Source organism: Mixophyes fleayi, chromosome 6 (assembly GCF_038048845.1).
Source record: "Mixophyes fleayi isolate aMixFle1 chromosome 6, aMixFle1.hap1, whole genome shotgun sequence".
Classification (NCBI taxonomy): domain Eukaryota; kingdom Metazoa; phylum Chordata; class Amphibia; order Anura; family Limnodynastidae; genus Mixophyes; species Mixophyes fleayi.
This window is the reverse complement of record NC_134407.1, coordinates 171,078,811-171,105,704: the sequence shown is the minus strand read 5'-3', so window position 1 is coordinate 171,105,704 and position 26,894 is coordinate 171,078,811. Positions and strand designations below refer to the sequence as shown.

Below are 26,894 nucleotides of genomic sequence, written 5' to 3'. Positions count from 1 at the left end.
GAGGTGGTGGATTGCTATGTAGTGCTACTATTTTCTGCTTTCTGTGCTTAATTGTGAGAAGTGGGCAGGGAAAATAGACAACAACAAAAGAAGAATTTTTGCAAACAATTCTGCCAGTATTACAAAGTTATGTGAACAAGTTAGTAGGACAACAAAACACTGTTATAGAATAAACTTACAATGCACAGCACCACCCACAACCCAAATTTCTTCTCTTTACCGACAACTGTGTAACTCTTGGACTCTAGGCCCCAGTGCAGAATATATGCCACCCTCCGCCCCCAAAACATGGGGAACTAGTCTGTTTAGTAGATATTGGAGATTTTCTAAGTTATAATTCTAACAGGAACATTGTACAGTAATTGTCCCAATTTATTAAGTTTCCTATCTACTAAACAGGCCGTGCTGCTTCTATCCACTAAACAGGCCGTGCTGCTTCTATCTACTATACAGGCCGTGCTGCTTCTATCTACTATACAGGCCGTGCTGCTTCTATCCACTAACAGGCCGTGCTGCTTCTATCCACTAAACATGCCATGCTGCTTCTATCCACTAAACAGGCCGTACTGCTTCTATCCACTAAACAGGCCGTGCTGCTTCTATCCACTAAACAGGCCGTGCTGCTTCTATCCACTAAACAGGCCGTGCTGCTTCTATCCACTAAACAGGCCGTGCTGCTTCTATCCACTAAACATGCCGTGCTGCTTCTATCCACTAAACAGGCCGTGCTGCTTCTATCCACTAAACAGGCCGTGCTGCTTCTATCCACTAAACAGGCCGTGCTGCTTCTATCCACTAAACAGGCCGTGCTGCTTCTATCCACTAAACAGGCCGTGCTGCTTCTATCCACTAAACAGGCCGTGCGGCTTCTATCCACTAAACAGGCCGTGCGGCTTCTATCCACTAAACAGGCCGTGCTGCTTCTATCCACTAAACAGGCCGTGCTGCTTCTATCCACTAAACAGGCCGTGCTGTTTCTATTCACTAAACATGCCGTGCTGCTTCTATCCACTAAACAGGCCGTGCGGCTTCTATCCACTAAACAGGCCGTGCTGCTTCTATCCACTAAACAGGCCGTGCTGCTTCTATCCACTAAACAGGCCGTGCTGCTTCTATCCACTAACAGGCCGTGCTGCTTCTATCTACTAAACATGCCATGCTGCTTCTATCTACTAAACAGGCCGTGCTGCTTCTATCCACTAAACAGGCCGTGCTGCTTCTATCCACTAAACAGGCCGTGCTGCTTCTATCCACTAAACAGGCCGTGCTGCTTCTATCCACTAAACAGGCCGTGCTGCTTCTATCTACTAACAGGCCGTGCTGCTTCTATCCACTAAACAGGCCGTGCTGCTTCTATCCACTAAACATGCCGTGCTGCTTCTATCTACTAAACAGGCCGTGCTGCTTCTATCTACTAAACAGGCCGTGCTGCTTCTATCTACTAAACATGCCATGCTGCTTCTATCTACTAAACAGGCCGTGCTGCTTCTATCTACTGAACAGGCCGTGCTGTTTCTATCCACTAAACATGTCGTGCTGCTTCTATCCACTAAACAGGCCGTGCTGCTTCTATCTACTGAACAGGCCGTGCTGTTTCTATCCACTAAACATGTCGTGCTGCTTCTATCCACTAAACAGGCCGTGCTGCTTCTATCTACTGAACAGGCCATGCTGCTTCTGAGAATGCTGAGGGAAAGAGAGAGTGAACCAAGCAGCGCTAATCCCATGTAGGGCCGGATTAAGGCAATGGAGTCCCCTGGGCTAAGGGTACAGTGAGCCCCCCCAGTATATATACAGCACTTACCTGGTCTTCTTCTCTCGCAGCAGCCTCCAGGCTCCTCTTCTTTCTTCTTGTCCTGCTGTCTGTGAGGGTGCGGTGGGCAGCACGTACAGATCTCGCGTGACTATGAGTCATAGTCTAACAAGATGTCCTCTTTAGCAGCGTGATGTGCACCGCGGTTGCACTGACAGCAGGGATTCAGATTTGTTGTTAGCTGTGCCTGCCTAGAATGAATGGGAGGCTGCCCCCGAACCGATCGTCAACACTATTACAAACAAATATTTGTTAGGGCCCCCCAGCTGCCAGAGGCCCCTGGGCTATAGCCCACAAAGAACATTGGGTTAATCTGGCTCTGATCCCATGTTATATTTTGGGGTTGCAGTGGGGCCCCGGTACCTCTACTATCGCTGCTAGTGTACCCCTGTTGCTATGCCACCAGAAGGGGACTGGCGGTCCATAAGCTCCATACTATCTCCTCTATCTGCACAGACAACATCGCAGGACCAGAAAAGACCAGCGGGGATCATGCAATAACTTTGGATAGTTCAACCATAACCTATAGGTGAGTATGTATTTTATCAAAGTGGACTGAAAAATGCAGCTTCATAAAAATGAAAAAGTGACTGTAAAGTACAATGTTAGGATGTAATGGGGGTGCTAGATAAAAAGGTAAAATGAAAAGCTTGCAAGGCTTGATTTAGTATTGGATCCACAGTCCAACAGTGAGCTGCAAAAATGTACTTTGTACTATGCCATTCCATAGCAGTACTTGGATTCCCTTTTGCACACATGTGCCACATAGCAAAGGACATTTTTAAAAGATACTTTACACTTTCTTAATTGCATTAAAGGCATACGACTGTCAATGTCTTTTTTTGTTTCACTTGATGTGACTAATTCGGAGTTGGTGATTAATGCAATTACCGAAGATGCTAATTATTCTGGCCATCAGTGGACTATGTAATGTTCTGATTACATTTTATTTTGCATGAATAAAGAAAATTAAATACCATATTATAATTGATGTATTGATGATACAAAAGTATGTATTCCTTTGGCAACATGTAGGGCACTCTGCTAGCGGTATGTAATAGGCTCTATAAAGTCTTACCGATGACGGGTAAGCCAGGTGTACATGTATAATTGGGCGAGTCTGTTGATTACTGTGGTGATACTAGTAGAAGTAGCTGGAACATGTCCTCATAGTTGTTTGGAACAGCAGGTAATTGCTGTTTTCATTTTGGCTGCTGCAGTGTTGTTATCAGCCTGGGTGTGATCACATTAACTCCAGTCACCTGCAGCTCAATCTGACACATGACCTGATTGGTGACTGCTGCTTTAAATACTTGCAGGTAATAGCATTCACACGCTTGCTTCTCCATGCATATTCTGCTTTTGTCTGATAATTGGTTTTGAACTGTGTCTGTGACCTGTCCATCCCTGAACAAGACTCTCACTATGTCTTTAGTCTTATTATTCCTCCTTTTGTTTTTGTCTTTTCATTCCTGATTGCTGATTTTCTGCATTGACTTTATAGCTTGTGACCCAACTACATATATAGCTCCCTGGACCGACTCTTTTGCCTGGTGTTTGACTCTGTCTATTGCAAGGTAATAGCAGATCATCTTAATAATTATTTTTGCTCAGTGTTCACTACAGAAAGAGTAGGGAAGGGGCCACAGTTAAGTTACAAGTATATTTATAAAAATGAGGTAGAAACAAGTACATTTACAGAGGAGAAAGTCCTAACAGAACTCTAAAAACTGAAAGTGGATAAATCAATTGGGCCAGATGGGATACATCCAAGGATACTAAAAGAGCTTGAAGGGGTGTTGGTAAGACCAGTACCAGAATTTTTCAACCAGTCACTATCTACAGAAGTAATTCCACAGAACTGGACAAGAGCTAATGTAGTCCCACTGCACAAAAGTGGAAACAAGGAAGAGGCGAGTAACTACTGGCCAGTGAGCCTTACATCAGTGGTAGGGAAACTGATGGAAAGACTCTTAAAAGAAAGAGTTGTAGAATATATCAAATCCAGTAACTTACGGGATCCCAAACAGCATGGATTTACTGGGGGGAGATCATGTCAAACAAATCTTATTGAATTTTTTGACTGGGTGACTAAAGTAATAGATCAAAGAGAGTCGTAGATGTAGCTTATCTTGATTTTAGTAAGGCTTTGGATACTGTCCCACATCGCAGACTGTCAAATAAACTCGATAGCTAGGGATTGGATTCTAAGATGGTTGAATGGATAAGATCTTGGTTGCAGGATAGAAAACAGAGTTGTAGTAAATGGAGTACATTCACAGGAGGGAAAGGTTACCAATGGACTACATCAATGATCTGTACTTGGGCCCGTGCTTTTTAATATATTTATTGGTGACATTGCAAATGGTATTAAAGCAGAGAACATGCCCTAAAACTGGAGTGAAGTAGGTTCAGAGGAAATTTGAGTAAAAACTATTTAAGAGAAAGGTTATTGAATAAGTGGAATAGCCTCCCATCAGAGGTGGTAATACAGTAGAGCAATTTAAACATGCTTAGGATAGACATAAGGATATCCTTACAAAGAATTAAAAAAAAAATAGGGCTTGAGGTTACCATAAGTTAAAAAATGGGCATACTAGATGGACCAAGTGTTTTTTTTATCTGCCATCAAATTCTATGTTTCGATATTTCCACACAGGCCACAACTGGCATTACATCCATCCTCTACACTGCCAAGCTGTTATACTGGTGGAAGCTGGTATTACATCTTATTGCAACTCAGTATATCTGCTAACTTCTGTCCAGTGCCGTAACTAGACATTTCGGTGCCCTGGGCGAGACAGGGCACCGGCGCCCCCCTTCGAAGTGGGAGTGACATTTGCCAAGTGGGTGTGGCCAACCTAATGTGGGGGTGTGGCTAGAACTTTACTGAAAGAATTCTGTTACACATATTTGCAAATGCATGATATATATATCTATCAGAGCCAGATTTACACCTCATGGGGCCCTAGGCAAGATATTGGTTTGGGCCTCCCCCTTCACACACACAGTGGCCCCTCACATACACATAATACACACACACACAGTGGCCCCTCACATACAGAGCTGGATTAAGGCTTTAGGGGGCCCGGGGCACTTAAGGCAGGGGGGCTCCTATGATGTAGCATGGTCATCATTTTAGACAAATAAACAGGCAATACAGTGTGCACTACTGTTAGGTGCACAGTTCTGCCTTCACGAGCAGTACACGGTGAAGCGGGACATACCTCCCAACTGTTCTAAGCGAGACAGTCATCCAAATTTGGGACTGTCCCACCAGATGCAGGACAGTTGGAAGACTGTCCTGCTCTCTCCTACCTGTTCTTGTCACTGTCACCACTTGTGGCTGCTGGTGTCTTTAGCTCATTTGCTGGTTGTCTGCATTCCAATTACTCCATCTTAAATTCATAGGACCCACTATTAAATTAAATAGCCCCACCATCACCCCACAAATAAAATAGCACCCAATAATTAGCCGCCACGTGCACTCCACAATTAAATTAATAGCCTACCTACATTATATTAAGACCCCCCTCCCTCCCTCACTACATTCATAGAAGTGTTTATACTTTATACAGAGTTAAACAAATCAGTTATGTGAAAGTAGAGATTTTAAAAAAAACTAGCTGTTGCCATTGCTTAATTACTAATTTATGCAGAATGGTCTTAATATTTTGACATTTTATCAACTAGATTAGTCTGTAATTCTAATCTGCTTGTAATTTGGCTGGTGTTTGGGCACAAAATACTGGCCCATAATTGAATCAATTCATCTTTTTTGGTCCAGAAATATAAACATTTACATTTTCTCTATTATCATTTACAAAAGCCCTTTGTAAATGTGAAAAATATATTTTCCTACTGGAATCAGCAAACGGCCCAAAGAAGCATGAAGTACTGCTACGTGTATAATTCTTCATACTTTAAAAAAATTGTAACACTGGCGTATGCAATGAATCATCACAAATGATCTGATCCTATGTGTGAGCTCACTAGTTCTGCAGTACATGTATTTCCATGGGAGGTACACGTTGAAACACACACACTAATAACACTCACCATTCATCCGCGCCGAGCGCTCTCTGCAGCCCATGGGTCATGTGTCATGTGTCAGCCAGCTACCACACTAGCCCCTCCCCCCTCTCGCGGCATCCGACCTCCCCCCCCCCCCCTCCCCCGACTCGCGGCACCCCCCCCCCCCCCCCCCGCGAGTCGCGGGGGGGGGGGGGGGTGCCGCGAGTCGGGGGAGGGGCCACAAATTATTATTATTTTTTTTAATTTATTTTTTTTTTAATTTATTTTTTACTCTGTGCCAGAAGGTAAGGTAGCGGGCGGCTGCTGCGCCCCCCCTCGGGCTTGCGCCCTGGGCGACGGCACCGCCCGCACCACCCTAGTTACGGCTCTGCTTCTGTCCATGTATATTCTGCAACCTGTTGCCATAGAGTTCTCTGCTCTGCCCCCCACTACCAGTCCTCTGTGATGTTCACCTACTTAGGTTAAGTTATCACTACTTGAGATAAAGTCCTGGGGGGGGGGGGGGTGCAAAAAGTGAAGCTCTCAACTAGGGATGTGCACCGACGACTTTTGGTGTCTCGTGTTTTGTGTTTTGGATTCGGATTTTCTTGAGGTTTTGGGTTCGGATTTGTTTCGCAAAACACCTGCCGAAAGGTTTTGGTTCGGATTTTTTTTGAAAAAAGCATAAAAAGTTCAAAAATCAAATTTTTGGGCTTATTTTCACTCCTACGCTATTATTAACCTCAATAACATTCAATAACAATCATTTCCACTAATTTACAGTGTATTCTGAATAGAGATGGTCACTGACCCCCGTGTTTTGGTTTTGGATTCGGTTTTGGATCTGGATTACCGTTGTGTTTTGGTTTTGGTTTTGGTTTTGCAAAACCGCCATTGCGTGTTTTGGTTTTGGTTTTGGTTTTGTTTGGTTTTGTTTTGCTATTTTTTGGGAAAATCCATGTTTTTGGGCCTAAATTAACCCAATTTAGTGCTCCAACTGTTTTAGAGACAAGTAATCTAATTGTTGAGGTAATAAATCATCCAAAAAAACAGTTTAATTCTTCGTTGGTAGGCCTATTCTACACACAAAACAGATTGTCTTCCTCTCCATCTATGCATATTGGCAATGCAGCCATCGTCTTTGAATGTATATTACACCCTACACTTATAGTTAAATATGTAAAGAAATGGGAAAAGCCAGTTTGGTTTCTGTCTCTCAAGGCCCCCCTCCACTTGTATAAAATACCAAAAAATTCAGCCATTATAGACTGTACAATATTAATTGACATGGAGAAAGCCAGTTTGGTTTCTGTCTCTCTAGGCCCCCCTCCACTTGTATAAAATACTAAAAAATTCAGCCATTATAGACTGTACAATATTAATTGACATGGAGAAAGACAGTTTGGGGTCACTCTGTCTCTCTAGGCCCCCCTCCACTTGTATAAAATACCAAAAAATTCAGCCATTATAGACTGTACAATATTAATTGACATGGAAAAAGCCAGTTTGGTTTCTGTCTCTCTAGGCCCCCCTCCACTTGTATAAAATACCCAAAAATTCAGCCATTATAGACTGTACAATATTATGAAAAATGGACAAAGCCAGTTTAGGGTCACTCTGTCTATGACACCCTACCCTTAAGGATAAATTGCCCTAACAGCAGCCTTTCAAGATGGTATGTGATATGGAAATGCCACAAGTCCCTTTCCTCTTTGGGGGTAGAGTGCACCCTACACTTACATAGAAAGTTTTAAAAAGATGTTATCGGCATCATCTTCAGCTTAATCCTCACCCTCATCAGTGTGTACGTCATCATCACAGACTATCAATTCATCGCCGCTTGAATCCGCCATTAGAGAACAGTCAGTGCTTGGATGTCTTGGATGGTGAAGGCCTTCCTCGTGGAAGATGTAGTTCATTTTTATAAACATCATTTTCTCCACATTTTTGGGAAGTAACCTTCTACGGCGATCACTGACTAAGTTCCCTGCTGTGCCGAACACTCGTTCAGAGTACACACTGGAGGGTGGGCAGCTTAGGTATTGCAAAGCAAGTTTGTACATGGGTTTCCAAATGGCCTGCTTTTTGTCCCAGTAAGGAAAGGGACTGTCTGACATTTCCATATCAACTACCTCTTGAAAGTAATCCTCCACCATCCTTTGCATGTTTTTACTCATATTGGATGGAGTTATGGGCAAAGTGACACATTTTTTTGAAAAATCCTTCAAACCAGCCCAGATGTTAAATTGTTCTCGTCTGCCCCCTGTGTCTTCCCTGCTTCTTTTTTGGAAATTTAATTTTTTACGAGCAACAGCTTGAGAAAGTGAAGGAGGACACGTCGTCAAGCCGAGGCCCAGTTCAGCGGCCAACTTGCTGAGCAATAGCTCCTTGCAAAAGTTCACATCTCGCTCATTTACAAGTAAAGACTCAATGTAGGTTTTAAACCTTGGATCAAGCACAGTGGCCAAAACGTACTGATCCGAGTTCAAGATCTTAATAACTCGAGGATCATTGTGAAGCGAATTAAGTACTTGATCGACAAGGCCAACATACTTTGCTGAATTGCTTGCTTTCAGCTCCTCCTTCATTTTCTCAAGCTGCTTTTCCAATAGTCTAATTAAAGGAATGACTTGGCTCAAACTAGCAGAGTCTGCACTGACCTCACATGTCACAACTTCAAATGGTTTCAGCACCTTGCACAGCACTGAAAGGATTCCCCACTGTGCAAGAGTGAAATACATCCCCCCTCCTTTCCCAATGTCATGACTTGTGCAATATGCTTGGATGGCTTTGCGCTGTTCCTCCATCCTCTGAAGCATGTACAGGGTGGAATTCCACCGAGTTACCACCTCTTGCTTAAGTTGGTGGCAGGGCAAGTTAAACTGCTCTTGGAGCTGCTGTAATCTCCTACATGCTGTGGCTGAATGCCTGAAATGGCCTGAAATTTTACGGGCCACCGAAAGCATCTCCTGCACCTCACGGTTATTTCGTAGGAAGCTCTGCACCACCAAGTTGATGGTGTGAGCAAAACAGGGAATATGTTGGAAATCACCCAGCTGTAATGCTCGCACTATATTGTTGGCGTTATCTGAAATGACATACCCTGGGGAGAGTCCGAGTGGTATAAGCCATGCATCAATCACATCTCTCAGTTTGCGTAACAAATTGTCAGCCGTATGCCTGTTAGTGAAGCCGGTGATACAAAGAGTGGCCTGCCTGTGACAAATGTTACGTAGTGGTGTACATGCTGCTGCTGTTCCTGCTGGTGAAGGTGAATGACCAACCCAGTGGGCTGTCACAGTCATATAGTCTTCCACTTGTCCACATATCTGTGGTTAAGTGAACAGTGGGCAGAATGGCATTTTTCAGCGCAATCTCTACATTTTTACACACTTTTTGGTATAGTTGTGGAATAGCTTTACGGGAGAAATGGTGTCGCGATGGAATTCTGTAACGCGGACACAAAACCTCAATTAACTGTGAAAAACCAGCTGCGTTTATTGTGGAGATTGGACGCAGATCTAACACTAACATTGCAGCCATGGCGTCTGTGATTCGCTTGGCGACTGGGTGACTGCTATCATATTTGCTTCCCCTCGCAAATGATTGTTTCACAGTTAATTGCTGAAATGTAGGACTGCTCATTTTATTAACCTGCCTCTGGGATGACGATTCACCCCCAGCAGCAGCAACAGCAGCAGCAGGACTAACGCTTTCTTCAGAGGAATCAATAATAGTGCCGGAGTCATCCAGCCTTAAGTGGGATGCCGGACTAACTCCGAGCGCTACTGAGGATATTGATGAGGATGGTGTGGTGGGTGTATTTTGTAGCCGTCGGTATGTCGGTGAGCGGAGGGTCTTAGCTGATGAGGGAGTGCTTGTATTCTTTTGGGAAAAACTTTCAGCTTTTCCCAACACTTTGCCATGAACTCTCGTTAAATGGCGTAACATAGACGAGGTTCCAAGATTGTTAAGGTCCCTCCCTCGACTGACTGTGGCTTCACATACACTACAAATGGCTATACAATTGTTGTCTGGATTTGGGTAGAAATAATTCCACACATAAGAAGTGGATTTTTTTGTTTTATGCCCAGGCATGACAATGGCCTTTTTCTTGTCACGTGCCAGAACTGCTGCCACTGGTGCAGGACTTACACAAACAACCTCATCCTCATCAACATCCTCATTAGCGCCCTTGTCGCCTACACAAATCTCCCCCTCATCCTCTTCTAATTCCAAAGTGGCATCCTCAATTTGGGTATCACCGGCTACACTCGGGCTATTAAGGCACACATCAGCAGAATGCTCACGATTAGACATTCCACTGTTGGATGGACTCTCCACAGGGATTGTTGTCATTTGTGAATCAGAGCAAATATTCTCCTGTAATGCCTCACTGTTATCTTGCAGCTCGGCTTTGACGCGTAACAGTAGTTGTGCACCAATTGTAGGCTGGGTAACTTTTTGGGATCTGCCACTAATAGCCAAAGGTGAAGGCCTCATTCTCTCTTTGCCACTGCGTGTGTAGAATGGCATGCTTGCAATTTTTTTTTTATCGTCACTTAACTTTTGCTCAGTTACACTTCTTTTTCGCTTCAATACAGTAAATTTTTTTTTGGTTTTTGTTTTTTGCACTAATTTGAAAACACTCTGTTGTTTGACATCGCCTTGGCCAGATGACGTACTGGGAACACTAACATCAGGACTGGTGACAGAACCTGGTTGCTCATTCAGATCATATGTGGACTGCTTTGAATCCATTCTGAGCGCAAACCACTGGGGAGTGCTAAAAATTATTTAGTAGATTCTGCTGACAGTTATGACTTTTGACAGCCAGAAATATTAATGCACAATTAGGGAGGACACCCCAAAAGCACTGAGGAGTGCTAAAAATTATTTAGTAGATACTGCTGACAGATATGACTTTTGACAGCCAGAAATATTAATGCACAATTAGGGAGGACACCCCAAAAGCACTGAGGAGTGCTACAAATTATTTAGTAGATACTGCTGACAGATATGACTTTTGACAGCCAGAAATATTAATGCACAATTAGGGAGGACACCCCAAAAGCACTGAGGAGTGCTACAAATTATTTAGTAGATACTGCTGACAGAAATGACTTTTGACAGCCAGAAATATTAATGCACAATTAGGGAGGACACTCCAAAAGCACTGAGGAGTGCTACAAATTATTTAGTAGATACTGCTGACAGATATGACTTTTGACAGCCAGAAATATTAATGCACAATTAGGGAGGACACCCCAAAAGCACTGAGGTGTGCTACAAATTATTTAGTAGATACTGCTGACAGATATGACTTTTGACAGCCAGAAATATTAATGCACAATTAGGGAGGACACCCCAAAAGCACTGAGGAGTGCTAAAAATTATTTAGTAGATACTGCTGACAGATATGACTTTTGACAGCCAGAAATATTAATGCACAATTAGGGAGGACACCCCAAAAGCACTGAGGAGTGCTACAAATTATTTAGTAGATACTGCTGACAGATATGACTTTTGACAGCCAGAAATATTAATGCACAATTAGGGAGGACACCCCAAAAGCACTGAGGAGTGCTAAAAATTATTTAGTAGATACTGCTGACAGATATGACTTTTGACAGCCAGAAATATTTATGCACAATTATGGGGGACACCCCAAAAGCGCTGGGGAGTGCCAAATATGAAGAAAAAATAATAAACCTCTATCCTCCTCTCTGCACTAGCGATTTTGGTTAGAGCAATTGCAAGAACAATATTGTATTCTCTGTCCCTGCTCTAATTAGCCTATGACTACACCCTGCTCTCTCCCTCTGTCAAATGGCGATGGATTGCTGTGGAGGCGTGTATTTATAAAGTTGAAGTATCGCGAGAACCGAGCCCCGAGATCCGACGACGTCACAATGACGTTCGGCCTCGATTTGGATTCGGAATGGGCGGGAGAGTACCAAGCTGCTCAGCTCGGTACTCGGATACCCAAAGTTCGGGTGGGTTCGGTTCTCGGAGAACCGGACCCGCCCATCTCTAATTCTGAACACCTCACAATATTGTTATTAGTCCAAAACGTTGCAACAAGGTATCTTTCTGGACTGCGTAGTGGAGTGGTCCCCACAATATAATAAGAAAACCATCAACTGGTCTTAATTACACCAAAAATTGTACCTGGACTGCGTAGAGGAGTGGTCACCACAATATAATAAGAAAACCATCAACTGGTCTGAATTGCACCAAAAAATGTACCTGGACTGCGTAGAGGAGTGGTCACCACAATATAATTTAAAAACCCTGAACTGGTCTGAATCGCACCAAAAAATTTATCTGGACTGCGTAGAGGAGTGGTCCCTACAATATAATTAAAAAACCCTCCACGGGTCTGAATCGCACCAAAAAATTTATCTGGACTGCGTAGAGGAGTGGTCCCTACAATATAATTAAAAAACCCTGAACTGGTCTGAATCGCACCAAAAAATTTATCTGGACTGCGTAGAGGAGTGGTCCCTACAATATAATTAAAAAACCCTCCACGGGTCTGAATCGCACCAAAATTTTTTATCTGGACTGTGTAGAGGAGTGGTCCCTACAATATAATTAAAAAACCCTCCACAGGTCTGAATTCCAAAAAAAAAGTTTCTTGACTGCGTAGTGGGGTGGCCCCGGTACACTATTTTTTACCGGGGCCACAATATAATTAAAAAACCCTCCACGGGTCTGAATTCCACCAAAAAAGTTTATGGACTGCATAGTGTAGTGTTCCCCACAATATTATTTAAAAATTTTGCAGCAACAGTCAACATTGTTTAATATCTGATACACCTCTATCTGGACTGCATAGTGGAGTGGCACCGGTACTAAATTTGGTACCGGGGCCACAATACCTCCTCCAACTTCCAAGTGTAAAGTTTATAACATATAAACACTACAGTAATTCTAGCACGTCAATACCTCTTGTTTTAAATTATGACAGGGCATTTTACTTTTAGTTAAATTTTTTGAATTTTTTGACATTTTGTTTTACTTTTTGAACATGGCAAACGACTGTTGAATGGTCACATAATGCCAAAAAAAGAGTTGCAAGATGGAATTGTCCTTGGGCCCTCCCACCCACCCTTATGTTGTTGAAATAGGACATGCACACTTTAACAAACTAATCATTTCAGCGACAGGGCCTACCAAACAACTGTGGCTGAAATGATTGGTTTGTTTGGGCCCCCACACCAATAAAGCTATTCATCTCTCCCTGTACAAACTAAACAGGCTCTACTGAGGCAAGATGTCGTCCTCATCCTCAACCTCTGATTCCTCTCCCCCTACAGTGTGTACTTCCTCCTCCTCACACATTATCAATTCGTCCCCGCTGGACTCCACAACCACAGGTCCCTCTGTACTATCTGGAGGGAAGTGCTGTACTTGATTGAGGAATTGATAATTCATTTTTATGAACATCATTTTTTCAACGTTCTGCGGAAGCAACCTTCTTCGCCGCTCACTGACCAGGTTCCCCGCTGCACTAAAAACTCTTTCCGAGTACACACTGGAGGGGGACAACTCAGGTAAAATAGAGCCAGTTTGTACAGGGGCTTCCAAACTGCCTTTTTTTCCTGCCAGTAACAATATGGACTGTCTGACATGTCTATTTGGATGGTGTCAGCAAAATAATCCTCCACCATTTTTTCAATTGTTACAGCATCCAATGCAGCGACAGTAGACATGTCTGCAATGGTTGGCAGGTCCTTCAGTCCGGACCAGATGTTATCAGCATCCCCGCCAGCGGCTCTTTTAGGAAAACTGAGCTTTTTCCTCGCAGCCATAGATGTGGAAGAAAATGAGGGTGGAGCTGTTGGCATGTCACGGTCCTCTTCAGAGGACAATCTCCTGACCAGCAGGTCTTTGCACCGCTGTAGACTTGTGTCCGCCGGAAACAGAGACACAACATATGCTTTAAACCGAGGATCGAGAATGTTGGGCAGAATGTATTCCTCTGACTTTAAAAGACTGACCACCCTCGGATCCTGGCAAAGCGTACGAAGGGCTTCATCCACAAGAGCTACATGCTTGGTGGAATCGCAATGGTGTACCAGCTCCTCCCTCACTTTCTCCAGCTGCTTCTGCAAAAGCCTGATCAGGGGAATCACCTGACTCAAGCTGGCAGTGTCGGAACTGACTTCTCGTGTGGCAAGTTCAAATGGCTGCAGAACCTTGCACAACACGGAAATCATTCTCCAGTGCACTTGACTCAGACGCATCAACACTCCTTTTCCTATGTCGTAGGTGGCTGTGTAGGCTTGAATGGCCTTTTGATGCTCCTCCATCCTCTGCAGCATATAGAGGGTGGAGTTCTAGCACGTCACTACCTCTAGTTTATTTAGATTGCAAGGCTTGTAAATACTTTGAAGATAAAAAAAGCAGGCTGCACAGACTGTGGAGCTAGAAAGTGAAATTAAATGGACCACGTTACTTTGGTGGCTATCTATGCCCCCCCCTGCCCTACACTTGTAGTTGAATATAAAAAAAGCAGCCTGCATAGACTGTAGAACTAGAAATTCAAATATACAAAGAAATGGACAAAGGCAGTTTGGTATCTGTCTGCATCAGATCCCCTCTCCACTAGGAGTAAAATAGAAAACTATTCAGCCGTTATATAATCTAGAATATAAATAGAAATTGAGAAAGGCAATTTGGTATCTGTCTGCATCATAATCATCAACATCCTTCTCAGCGCCAGCTACATCAATATCCTCCTCCCGGTGTACAACATTCACACCTTCATTAGCCAAATCTGTAACTGGACTGTGGTTGATCCTTCCAGCATATGCAGAGGGCGTGCTGCAAATGCTGGATGGAGTCACCTCTTCCCGTACAGTGATGGGAAGGTCAGGCTTCACAACCACCAACACCCTTGGACTCGCCTTGGGGATTTGTGATGTCATCTGTTTAGAAGGCAGAGTTCTTTGCTGTTTTGTTGTTGTTGCTGACAGCATAACTCTCTTAAATTTTTTGTAGGGGGGGGAGGAGGAGGGCTTAGATCCTTGGGTGAAGCTGGACCACTAGTCATGAACACGGGCCAGGGCCTAAGCCGTTCCTTGCCACTACGTGTCGTAAATGGAATATTGCCAACTTTACGTTTCTCCTCAGATGATTTTAAGTATCTCTTTTTGCTATTTTTTGAGAACTTGGGCTTTTTGGATTTTACATGCCCTGTACTAGGAGATTGGGCATCGGGCTTGCCAGACGACGTTGATGGCATTTCATCGTCTATGTCATGACTAGTGGCAGCAGCTTCAGCATTAGGAGGAAGTGGGTCTTGATCTTTCCCTACTTTATCCTCCAAATTTTGGTTTTCCATTATATGTAGCACAAGAGAGCGTACCCCTAAGCCACACACACTCGGCAAAGCCTTTAAAAATTATATGCGGCACAGGAGAGTACCACTGGACTTATACTGCTGAATCAGTGAACTTTGTATATCAGTACCACTGGACTTATACTGCTGAATCAGTGAACTTTGTAATAGCAGTACCACTGGACTTATACTGCTGAATCAGTGAACTTTGTAATAGCAGTACCACTGGACTTATACTGCTGAATCAGTGAACTTTGTAATATATCAGTACCACTGGACTTATACTGCTGAATCAGTGAACTTTGTAATAGCAGTACCACTGGACTTATACTGCTGAATGAGTGAACTTTGTAATATATCAGTACCACTGGACTTATACTGCTGAATCAGTGAACTTTATAATAGCAGTACCACTGGACTTATACTGCTGAATCAGTGAACTTTGTAATATATCAGTACCACTGGACTTATACTGCTGAATCAGTGAACTTTATAATAGCAGTACCACTGGACTTATACTGCTGAATCAGTGAACTTTGTAATATATCAGTACCACTGGACTTATACTGCTGAATCAGTGAACTTTGTAATATATCAGTACCACTGGACTTATACTGCTGAATCAGTGAACTTTGTAATAGCAGTACCACTGGACTTATACTGCTGAATGAGTGAACTTTGTAATATATCAGTACCACTGGACTTATACTGCTGAATCAGTGAACTTTGTAATAGCAGTACCACTGGACATATACTGCTGAATGAGTGAACTTTGTAATATATCAGTACCACTGGACTTATACTGCTGAATCAGTGAACTTTATAATAGCAGTACCACTGGACTTATACTGCTGAATCAGTGAACTTTGTAATATATCAGTACCACTGGACTTATACTGCTGAATCAGTGAACTTCATAATAGCAGTACCACTGGACTTATACTGCTGAATCAGTGAACTTTGTAATATATCAGTACCACTGGACTTATACTGCTGAATCAGTGAACTTTGTAATAGCAGTACCATTGGACTTATACTGCTGAATCAGTGAACTTTGTAATATATCAGTACCACTGGACTTATACTGCTGAATCAGTGAACTTTGTAATAGCAGTACCACTGGACTTATACTGCTGAATCAGTGAACTTTGTAATATATCAGTACCACTGGACTTATACTGCTGAATCAGTGAACTTTGTAATATATCAGTACCACTGGACTTATACTGCTGAATCAGTGAACTTTGTAATATATCAGTACCACTGGACTTATACTGCTGAATCAGTGAACTTTGTAATATATCAGTACCACTGGACTTATACTGCTGAATCAGTGAACTTTGTAATATATCAGTACCACTGGACTTATACTGCTGAATCAGTGAACTTTGTAATAGCAGTACCACTGGACTTATACTGCTGAATCAGTGAACTTTGTAATATATCAGTACCACTGGACTTATACTGCTGAATCAGTGAACTTTGTAATATATCAGTACCACTGGACTTATACTGCTGAATCAGTGAACTTTGTAATATATCAGTACCACTGGACTTATACTGCTGAATTAGTGAACTTTGTAATATATCAGTACCACTGGACTTATACTGCTGAATCAGTGAACTTTGTAATAGCAGTACCACTGGACTTATACTGCTGAATCAGTGAACTTTGTAATATATCAGTACCACTGGACTTATACTGCTGAATCAGTGAACTTTGTAATATATCAGTACCACTGGACTTATACTGCTGAATCAGTGAACTTTGTAATATATCAGTACCACTGGACTTATACTGCTGAATCAGTGAACTTTGTAATATATCAGTACCACTGGACTTATACTGCTGAATCAGTGAACTTTGTAATATAGCAGTACCACTGGACTTATACTGCAGAATCAGTGAACTTTGTAATATAGCAGTATACCAATGGACTTATACTGCAGGATTGTTTTGGGATATTTTTTTTTTTTTTATAATTTCTTTTTTTGAAATTTTTTAGAATTTGGGAATTATGGGGAAATAACTATGCCCTTAGAAGGACAGAGCACAGGACACAGCACCACTGGACTGAACAGGACACAGCACAGGACCCAGCAGCACCACTGAACTCAAAATTGACAGAGCACAGCACACAGCACCACTGGACTGATACTGCAGAACACAGCACAGCACAGCACAGCACAGCACAGCACAGAACTAAACAGCACAGCATGAGATCTACCAGGACAGAGGACCACCTAACACACCCTCCCTCTACCCTGATCAATGCCCGAGTGAAGATGTCGGCGACTAGCGGGGAATTTATAGGATCCGAGTATCGCGAGATCCGACAGCGGGATTATGACTCCGAGCCTCGGTTTCAGGTTTTCATTTGGCGCCAATACCCGGATCTGTCTCGGATCCGACTCGGATCGGAAACGTTCGGGTGGGCTCGGATTCACGAAATCCGAGTGCGCTCATCTCTACTCTCAACTACAACAGCTTCTGATAACTTAACTAGTAGGGTGATTTATGACAATAGTCTTCTGTCGCTATTGGGTATTTAATTCATTCATGCTAAATTAGCTTTTAATTCTCGTGATGATATTCTATTCAGTTGACTTATTGAATTAATTTAGAAGTTGTTGTATGTTAAGTTGATTTACATATGATACACATTCTATACTGTGTATGCATACAAGACATGCATTTGACTTACATCTTCTTACCCCTCTTCATCATCATCATCATTAACATCATTTATTTATATAGCGCCACTAATTCCGCAGCGCTGTACAGACAACTCGTTCACATCAGTCTCTGCCCCATTGGAGATTACAGTCTAAATTCCCTAATATAGGCACACACTCACACACAGACACAGACAGAGAGTGCTTTTAGTGGAACTAGTCACTCTGCGCCTATGAGGAGTTTTTCTTTTAACCATTGGATTATTGACAGAAGCAAGAAAAGAAGAAAGAAAGTAACATAGACAGAAGATCCCTAAGGATTTATCTGAGGAATAAAGATGGCAATGAGGGAATTTAAAATAAAGGACATTGTCATGCAGTGTGTTTTTAGTTACTTGTATTTTAATATGTGGCACTACAGGACTAACTGGTCCCTGGATGCTAGGGCATGCTGGTGCTTGAACTTCTGTATACGTCCAAATACCCAGGCAGTTAATAGCTGGCAGGGTGTGCTGGGGCGTGTAGTGGCACAGACTTAATTACTATGCTTTATCATTTTACAATTACACCAACTACCCAGGGGTGTTGGGAGGTGCCTTAGTGCTATCAGTATGGGCTTTCTTTTCCTGGAGGGGGTCAGTGGTGGTAAGTACCGCTATGTAATTTAGCATCAGCTCTCTGCTAGACAGGCTGGAGCTGAGTACCACTATGCAGGGCCGCCTTCAGAAATAATCATGCCCAGTACGGGCCCCCCTTGTCCCCCGGATCACATGATCGCAGGGGGAATGAATCCTCCACCCCTGCGATCGCATCCTGGTGCCTGGCTGTCACAGTGACAGTCAGGCTGAAGACACAGTAGCGGAGACCAGCGGTGGGCCCCCATGTAAGTATATGTTGCGCTGTTGTACCGGGCCCCCTGGTGAGCCCAGGCCCAGTAAAACAGTACCCCCCGTACCCCCCTGATGGCAGCCCTGCCACTATGACTCTGCTATTTGTGTGACTGACACAGATGGTCATAGCATGATGCTGTTTGCAGCTTTTGCAGAGGAACCCCACACTTATTCTCTCCCTGCATTAGCTGTAACCAGACCAGGTTATGAGAAGGGGAGGGGTTGCATGAATTATTTTAAATAACTTTTTAAAAATTTATTTAAAACGCCTGTCATCATCATCAACGTGATCAAGTTGATGGTGGTTACTGACATGTCTAGCATGCTGCCGCGTCAAGATATGCTTAAGGAGTATATAGAAGCGCTTTGATCATACCAAGATGTGGCGGCATTTGAAGACGTTATTATGAGCTCATGTATCTTGCAACTAAAAATAACCAGTTAACCAGTTAAGAGCACAATTTTCCAATTGCATAAAAATAATAGAAATAAAATTGCATAATAAAATAATAGAAATTAAAGTGGCAGAAGTTATTTTATCTAGTGATCAATGGTGAAGTAGTTAAGCTACAGGGAATTACTTAAAAATATTAACAACAACAACCACAAAAAATCACACTGATGAACCCTAATTGTTTAATTACATATAGGTATGTACCTTGATTAAATAAAATGTGCAAGTTGCATTCCTTAAAATACCCAGGACCACTCTGTGCCTGCAGAGTGCTGAATTGTTTTTGTATACCATGGGATTTGTTCTGTTAATTGCATTCATGCTTTTATTACTCTGCTTATCTGTACCCATTGTTCTTATCTGTATGTACTTATGTAATTTTGTTGTATGTTCTTAACCCCCTATTTACCGCACTGTGGAAGCCTTGTGGAAAGTTATAAATAAAAGATAACAATATTAATAATAAAATAATAGTAAAAATAATAATATGTAATGCTTGCATGATTAACATTCATATTATTTATTTAAAATATAATCATTGTTTCACATACTGACCCCTTGTGGTTGTGTTTGAAATTTACTATTGTAAATGCTTGGGTTACAGTTTATCATTTCAATGCCATCTAGTGGCATCAAAGCATATAGCAAAGGGTTTGTATTTAAATGCTGTTTATGTTGCTACTGTTTTTTGTATCTTGCAAAAGGTCAGAACAGTGATGAAAACATCAGTGAAGGTAGGTAAAAGTTGCACTCCAGGTGTGCTGCAAAACACTTTGATTCTTTACTGTTGCACTTGGATGGTTTGTGAAGCACACATCCAGGCCCTGCTCTACTATTAAGCAGCTGCCTAGGGCACCGGGCTCTGGGGGGCGCCACTGTAGTCAGGCACAGCTTTAGATTCATGGGGAAGGGGGGGGTGTCTGGTGACTGATCATGCCCCCCATCCCTGCACACTACTGATGGAACACACTGTCCCTCCTCCCTCCACCGACTGCCTGTCAGGCATGACATCATCATTACGTCCCGATAGTGCCAGTGAGGAGCAACTGCCTGAAGAAAAGCCCAGGTAAATAAAGAATGGAGTGCTGGAGGGGAAGAGGGCAGTTTGATACAGGGGGGCGGGAGACAGTTTGATGAGGGGGTGGGCGTGGATATTGTGATGGAGGGGTGACAGTGTGTGATGGAGGGGTGACAGTGTGATACAGGGAGCAGCAGTGTGATGGAGGGGGACATTGTGATGAAGGGGTGCCATTGGGATGTAGGGGGCAGCAGTGTGATGAAGGGGTGCCATTGGGATGAAGGGTGCAGCAGTGTGATGAAGTGGAGCCCAGTGTGATGTAATTGGAAATACACCACTGTTTTTGTATTCACCTGAGAGTAGTAATAATATCTGCATTATAGGCTATGGGACCAGTTTCAGAAGCACTTTGACATTTTGTCTTTTGACTGCCTACAACGTGTTAATTGGACCAATAAAGGAAATTTGATTTGAAATTTTGCCTAGGGAGCCGTGAAACCTTGCACCGCCCCTGCATGCATCGAGGTGCACACTTACCCTCTGCTTTTGTGAGGCACCTTTGCAACTTAGCAGTGCACCTAGGTGTGTGCCTATGGTGGAACAATTTCAAGATGCACACAGTGCAAAAGTAAAAAATTTTACATCAAAATTCAATCACCTACCAATATAACTCCACCCCTTTCATTAAATTAAAAATTTTCATGTTTCTCTTAAAATATTGCTCAGTTCAGCCTCATTTATGTGTTACATTTTTCACAGTAGTAAGGTGACATAGAGAATGCATTTATTGCCTATGCACTTTGTGTGTATGAAGATTTGCTTTACATTGGGAAAAAAGTATGATGCTTGTGCCACTAAAAGTCACAAAATGCCTATTAATAGGATAGCACAAAATCTAATCTGCAGAGTAGAAGTGGCTGTGTGCCACTGGGCGGCAGGAGGGCATTTGCCCCCCAGACCGGTCCCATAGTGGGCTACCTTGGGCTGGTTCACTGGGCCACCTTCATTTTTTGCCATTGAAAATAGTCAAGTCTTGCCCCCCGGGCTAAAATCTGCCAGCCCTCCCCTGGTGCCACTGTCATTTTGTAAAATGTACTAAGTAAATGAAAACTAGAATCTGATTGGTTGCTATAGGCAACATCTCCACTTTTTTAAACCCGCAGGTTAGTAAATATACCTCAAAGAATCTCCAGAAAAAATGTCACCTTTCAGTTAAATTATTACTCTAAAAGGAAATCTCATTTTTGCACTTGGCACACGGGTGCCAAGTGCAAGGAAAACCCTCATTCTGTCCATGTCCTCCCCCCAATCTTCGGACTACTGACAGCGCAGAATGTAATTTGTGCTTTGGTAATGACTTCCAATATGTTGAATAAACTACATATATATATTTACTGGCACACATATTCGGTAATCTGACATACCATTCTCTATTGGCCAAAATGTATCTGTTACTTCATAATCAGGAACAGGAGGTGGAGGAAGAGAATCATCAATATTTTGTGCATATGTGCATACGGAGAACTGAGAACCTGCAGAAGAAAGGAGAAGACAATTAGAAGTTAATAAATAAGCAAAAGTGAGGTCCCAGAAAGTCCATTACACAACAACTGGATTGTAACAGTATAACAGCCTGTAAAATAAATAATCTGTAGAATTGTCTGGTTTATTTATTATTTATTATTTATTTATTTATTATAAAGCACTATCTCTGGCAAAAACAGATGTTTATGGTAGAGATAGTGCTCCACCCTGTACATTAAGAGGTCACCCACAGACGTTAATATTCCTACATGCACCACCTAAATCCTTCTTCTGCTATTGCCATTTCAGGATGAAAAAAATGCTTTACTATCTAAAATAAGGCATTTTTTCAATTATGAATTACTGACAATTTTTTTACATTTATCTTTTGATTGTTATTTGTTTTTTTTTAATTAACGGAACTGAAAGCCCAAGTCTTTGTTACCTACAGGTTCTCCTGTTTAGTCTTACACGGCAAAGGCATACTGGTTGTTTAATTTCTAGCAAAAATGAATGCATGTGTGTGTGGTTGTGTTGTAGGGAATATTCTGCAGCGCTGTAGAGAGAACCTTTGATAATTCACATCAGTCCCTGCCCCATTAGAGCTTACAGTCTAAATTCCCTAACATACATACGCACAGACAAAGAGACAGACTAGGGTCAATAAACAGAAGCCAATTAGCCTACAAGCATGTTTCTGGAGTGTGGGAGGAAACCGGAGCACCTGGAGGAAACCCACGCAAACACATATATATATATATAAGTTCTCTGACATACCATTCTCTGTTGCCCATTCATAATCAGGAGCAGGGGGTGGAGGGAGAGAATCACCAATATATTGTGTATATGTGCGCATGGGGAATGGAGAACCTGCAAAAGAAAGGAGACAACAATTAGTGAATAATCACATGAGAGGTATCACTGTACTTTTTATTTACATGGTTAACTATTAAAGCCAGATCTTACATTCATCATCAGTTTTATCAAAGATCTTGTTAGTTTTTAGTCATTTTTTTGTTTTACTGTAGCTTGACCTAACATAATTTATATAGTAAAGCACAATAGCAAAACTCTACGCACAGAGTATCCCTAGTATAGATCTTAACTTCTTGAACACTTGCATCATACAGAAACGTCACACACTTTACATCCAGACACACTTACAAGTACCCACACATTTACTGTTTGCCAGCTCCTATCCATCACCACAGAACCTATGTACTATTGCTACTATGTTCAGTCATCCATTAGCTACAGACCCCCTACCTGTTCAAATACTATGATATGTAGCGCTCAGTGTGGTCATTGCTACTCAGGTGTCCCCAGGAGTTTTGTGCAAAGTTACAGTTAGTAGGGTTAGAGTGATGACAAGGCAACAGTAGAGAAAGCAAAGGGTCTATTTACTATTAATCACACTTTGCCCCATTAGCTATCAGCAATGACAGATGAATTAACCAGGCAATTTACTATTTAAATCATGTCGGTACAGCGCATCTGATAGGGTCGAGCATGCGTAGAGTCCACTTACATAAATTAACGCAGGGGATAACAGGAAGGCTGGAGATCTTTCTACTGGCTAACAGTATTTCTATTCTTGCTCTATTGTTAGCTCTTCTTACATGTACTATGGAGTTCATGTTAAGTTGAAAGTAATTTGCTTTTTGGCGTAGAATACGTTTTTTTACTTGTGCGCATAGCACAAAGCACTGATTCCGAAACTAGTGCTGAGATGGAAAAAAACATGCTAGACGCCAAAAACTCATTTTGACCTCACCTTAACATGAACCCCTGTATGTTTAAGATCTCACCACAGATTTTCAATAATATGCAAGTCTGTATTTACTTCATGAAATATCCATCTGCTTTTTAGCTTCAATTTCTTCAATAACTATGGTCCATTAAGTTTTCAGGACACTGTCCTATCCTAGTTCTCATCCTACCTCTCCTACAGTGTTTGTTCCCATGGATCAACCTCTTTTGGCTTCTTTATCAGTTGGGGTTCCACAAAGCTGGTTAAAGAGCCTTTACTGTTCTTTATGTATACCAACTCTTTGGGAAAATAAATAAATTTCTTTGGATTTCAATATCAACTACATGCGACTGACACCCAAATTATCTATCCTAACCAAATCCCTCGTCATCTTTGATGTCCTCTTGCCACCTCAAACTCAATTTTTCAAAAAGTTGAGATAATAATCTTCCCAAGTGTTAACAGAAACTACCTACCTGACATTCCTACTTCTTTTGTCAAAATGACAAGCGTTCAAGTATTCCCTAGGTGTCATCTTTGACCCAAAAACTGTCCTTTGTTCCCCACATCTAATCTGGTTCCAAATCCTGTTAGACACATCTAAGATACATCTCTGTAATAGGGATGCACTCAATCTCCTGGATTGGCAATTGCAATTCCCTTCTTGCTAATTTTTCACTAACAATACTGTCACCACTATAAGCTATTTTAAATGCAGCGGCTAGGCTACTTTTCCCTGCAAAACCTTTCACTCTTGCTCCATCGTGAAAGTTACTATATTGGTTGCCTGTACTTTACAGAATCCAATATAAAATACTTTTGCTAATATAAACAGCCATACACAAAACCACAGCAACATACAACTCTTAACTCATCTCAAAATATCTCCCAATCTGACCCCAATGCTCTGCCCAAGATCTGTGTCTCTCATCCACACTCATTACTTACCCCCTTTCCAGGTTACAGGACACTTTTGTGGTCTCACTCACTCTGTGGAATCTTCTCTGTTATTCAAGACTTTTCTCTAACCTCCAAATCTTCAAGTGTTCCCTAAAACTCACCAGCTTATTCACCTTCTTTTACCTTCCTAGTATAGTATACCTAATAAGCACCCCTCTACACAGTGCACACAAAAACTTACATTTATTCTCTTTCTATACTCAAACAACCTACTGGCAACCTACTGGCAACTCAGCAAACATTGCACACATGTAACTGGATCATATAATCCCACTAAGCACTTTTCCTATTGCAATCTAGTGGATCCAGTATGCAATCTGTGGCACATAGCCTCATTTATGAAACATTACATGGCCACGCCCACATGATGGCGTTCCCTCCCGGAGATCATGATACCAAAGTTGGCAAGTATGAAATAGATGTTTTCCTCATCTTTGTCAAGTTAAGCTCAAGAAAATCCTTGCCCAGTCCTACTTGTTTGCTGCATCAATAACTCTGAATACTCCACCCAGGGTTCAATAGCATCATTGTATACTAATAAAACCTTTAATAATACCCTGGGCTTTTAATTTCCTTCTAGTAGTGGAAAAGCCTACATAACACACTTGGTCCAAAATATCTGTCTTCCATAACAATAACCAATACTCTGTCACATATCCACCCCCAAGCTCATACCTAGCGACCATGAACATCAGGGAATGAATGCTCGACAGTCCATCAGCATTTTCTTGTTTTTTTCCAAGTCTCTGTTTCATTGAGAAACTGGAAGGCTATAAGCTGAGGACCCACCTAGTTACTCGAATGGGGCAGGGTCAGATACCAATCTAAAGTTACAGATCAGTAGACAACACTTAAGTGTTTCAAGTGCCCATGTTATGGTCATAAACTCTTTCTCTATTATATCTCTAACCATAGATTTTCTGTGCCTGAGTCATTAAGGAAAGTAAGACAAAAAAAAGTAGTAAATGTTCTCCGGGACAAACCATGTTACAATGCAAGGGGTGCAAATTAGTTTATTATTTTGCACTTAAGTTATATACTGGCTGTTTTTTCCTCTAGCACACAAATACTTGATAGTTTTATTTTACACTGAAATTTAAAGTTGATTTAAGACATGCCCTACCCCAACTATAAATCTGGCCACACATTTTAAATTTACCTCCCCCTCCAATGCAACATGGTTTTTCCCAGATGCAAAGTTACTCCTTTTTTATGCTTTGCTCTCCTTAATGACTCAGACCCTCTATATCTACACTTTTTTCCTGGGGCTTTAGTTTTCAGCTTTAATATAGTATTAGTTGACTTTAATAAAAGACTTTGAAAGTCTGGGACCTAGACATAAAACCTCTTTTAAATTTTGAAACAATTGTTATGTTTCAGGGCGCCATTTTACCATTACCACAGCACTTGCTTTTGTGAGGTCCGTTAAAAGGCTTGCAGTACTTGCAAAGTTAAAGATGAATGTTTTATAATACTTAGTTACCTCAGAAATGTCATAACTTGCCAGTTTTGTATCATGTCTACACGCTTCTGTGGGTACACAAACACACAAATGGACACATGCTTATACACACTACAAAAACAAAGACTTTCATGCACACTAAAATGACAATTTCACACCGATCAATGATAAAGTCAGTTTTACTAATCATAGCTAACAGAACATACCATTTTCTGTCAGCTTTAATCTATTCATCATTTTATAGTCAGGGACAGGAGGAGGTGGGGGAGAGTCATCAATATTTTGTGGAGATTTGCAGATAGGGAACTGAGAATCTGCAAAAGAAAGGGGGATGTTTAAGATCAGTGCTACAACCCGGACAGAAGACAAGTGTTCATGGAAACAATAGTGAGGTAACACATTCAGTAAAATTATTGTTAGAGATGATCTACCAAAATTTCCAAAACTGTTCCACAAAATATTCGCCTCATTCATCCGTTGGATACAGAATTTTAAATGCTTCTCTGGTGTAAATTGGCTCCATGTGGAATTCCCCCAATCAATAATGTTCTATGTGGACTTTTCCCATATGATGCCTCAACCACACCACAGAGCAGAATGAAGTGACACTGCCATTGTTCCAGCTCTATATATAGAATGCAAATTCCATGAAATGTAGAATTTGCAATGAAACATAGAAATATAGATTTTATGACAGAAAATGACCCACAGGTCCATTTATAATGTCTTTTTTTTTTGCATTTTGAGGGGCGCTGTGGCTCCTTAAAACATTCTATTCTGGGTCTTAACAACAGCAATATAGTTATGTCCCATATTTTCTTACATTCTGGGAGACAGTTCCATGGATCCATTACTGTTTCTGTTAAAAACTTCTTGCTTATGTTGCCTATCACTCTTCTTTCCTTTAATTTCAAAGTGTGTGCCATTACAAATAATGTGTGGAATGTCATTCTATGAAATGACAAAAGAAATGTTGAACTGGAA

General features: G+C 41.7%; 1 protein-coding gene across 3 annotated transcripts in view; it reads right to left on the bottom strand.

The window, feature by feature from the left end:
• The window catches only part of ABI3 (ABI family member 3), a 57,355-nt gene that overhangs the window by 5,756 nt on the left and 24,705 nt on the right, over window positions 1–26,894 (bottom strand). For 2 of the 3 annotated variants that reach the window (XM_075177194.1, XM_075177192.1), the window contains exons 7-9: window positions 26,117–26,224; window positions 22,516–22,608; window positions 21,639–21,746 (exon numbers count right to left, since the gene is read on the bottom strand). In XM_075177194.1, coding sequence (XP_075033295.1) covers window positions 21,639–21,746; window positions 22,516–22,608; window positions 26,117–26,224 — 309 coding nt within the window. The remainder of the gene's footprint in view (window positions 1–21,638; window positions 21,747–22,515; window positions 22,609–26,116; window positions 26,225–26,894) is intronic. The other variant, XM_075177195.1, reaches the window with a different exon arrangement.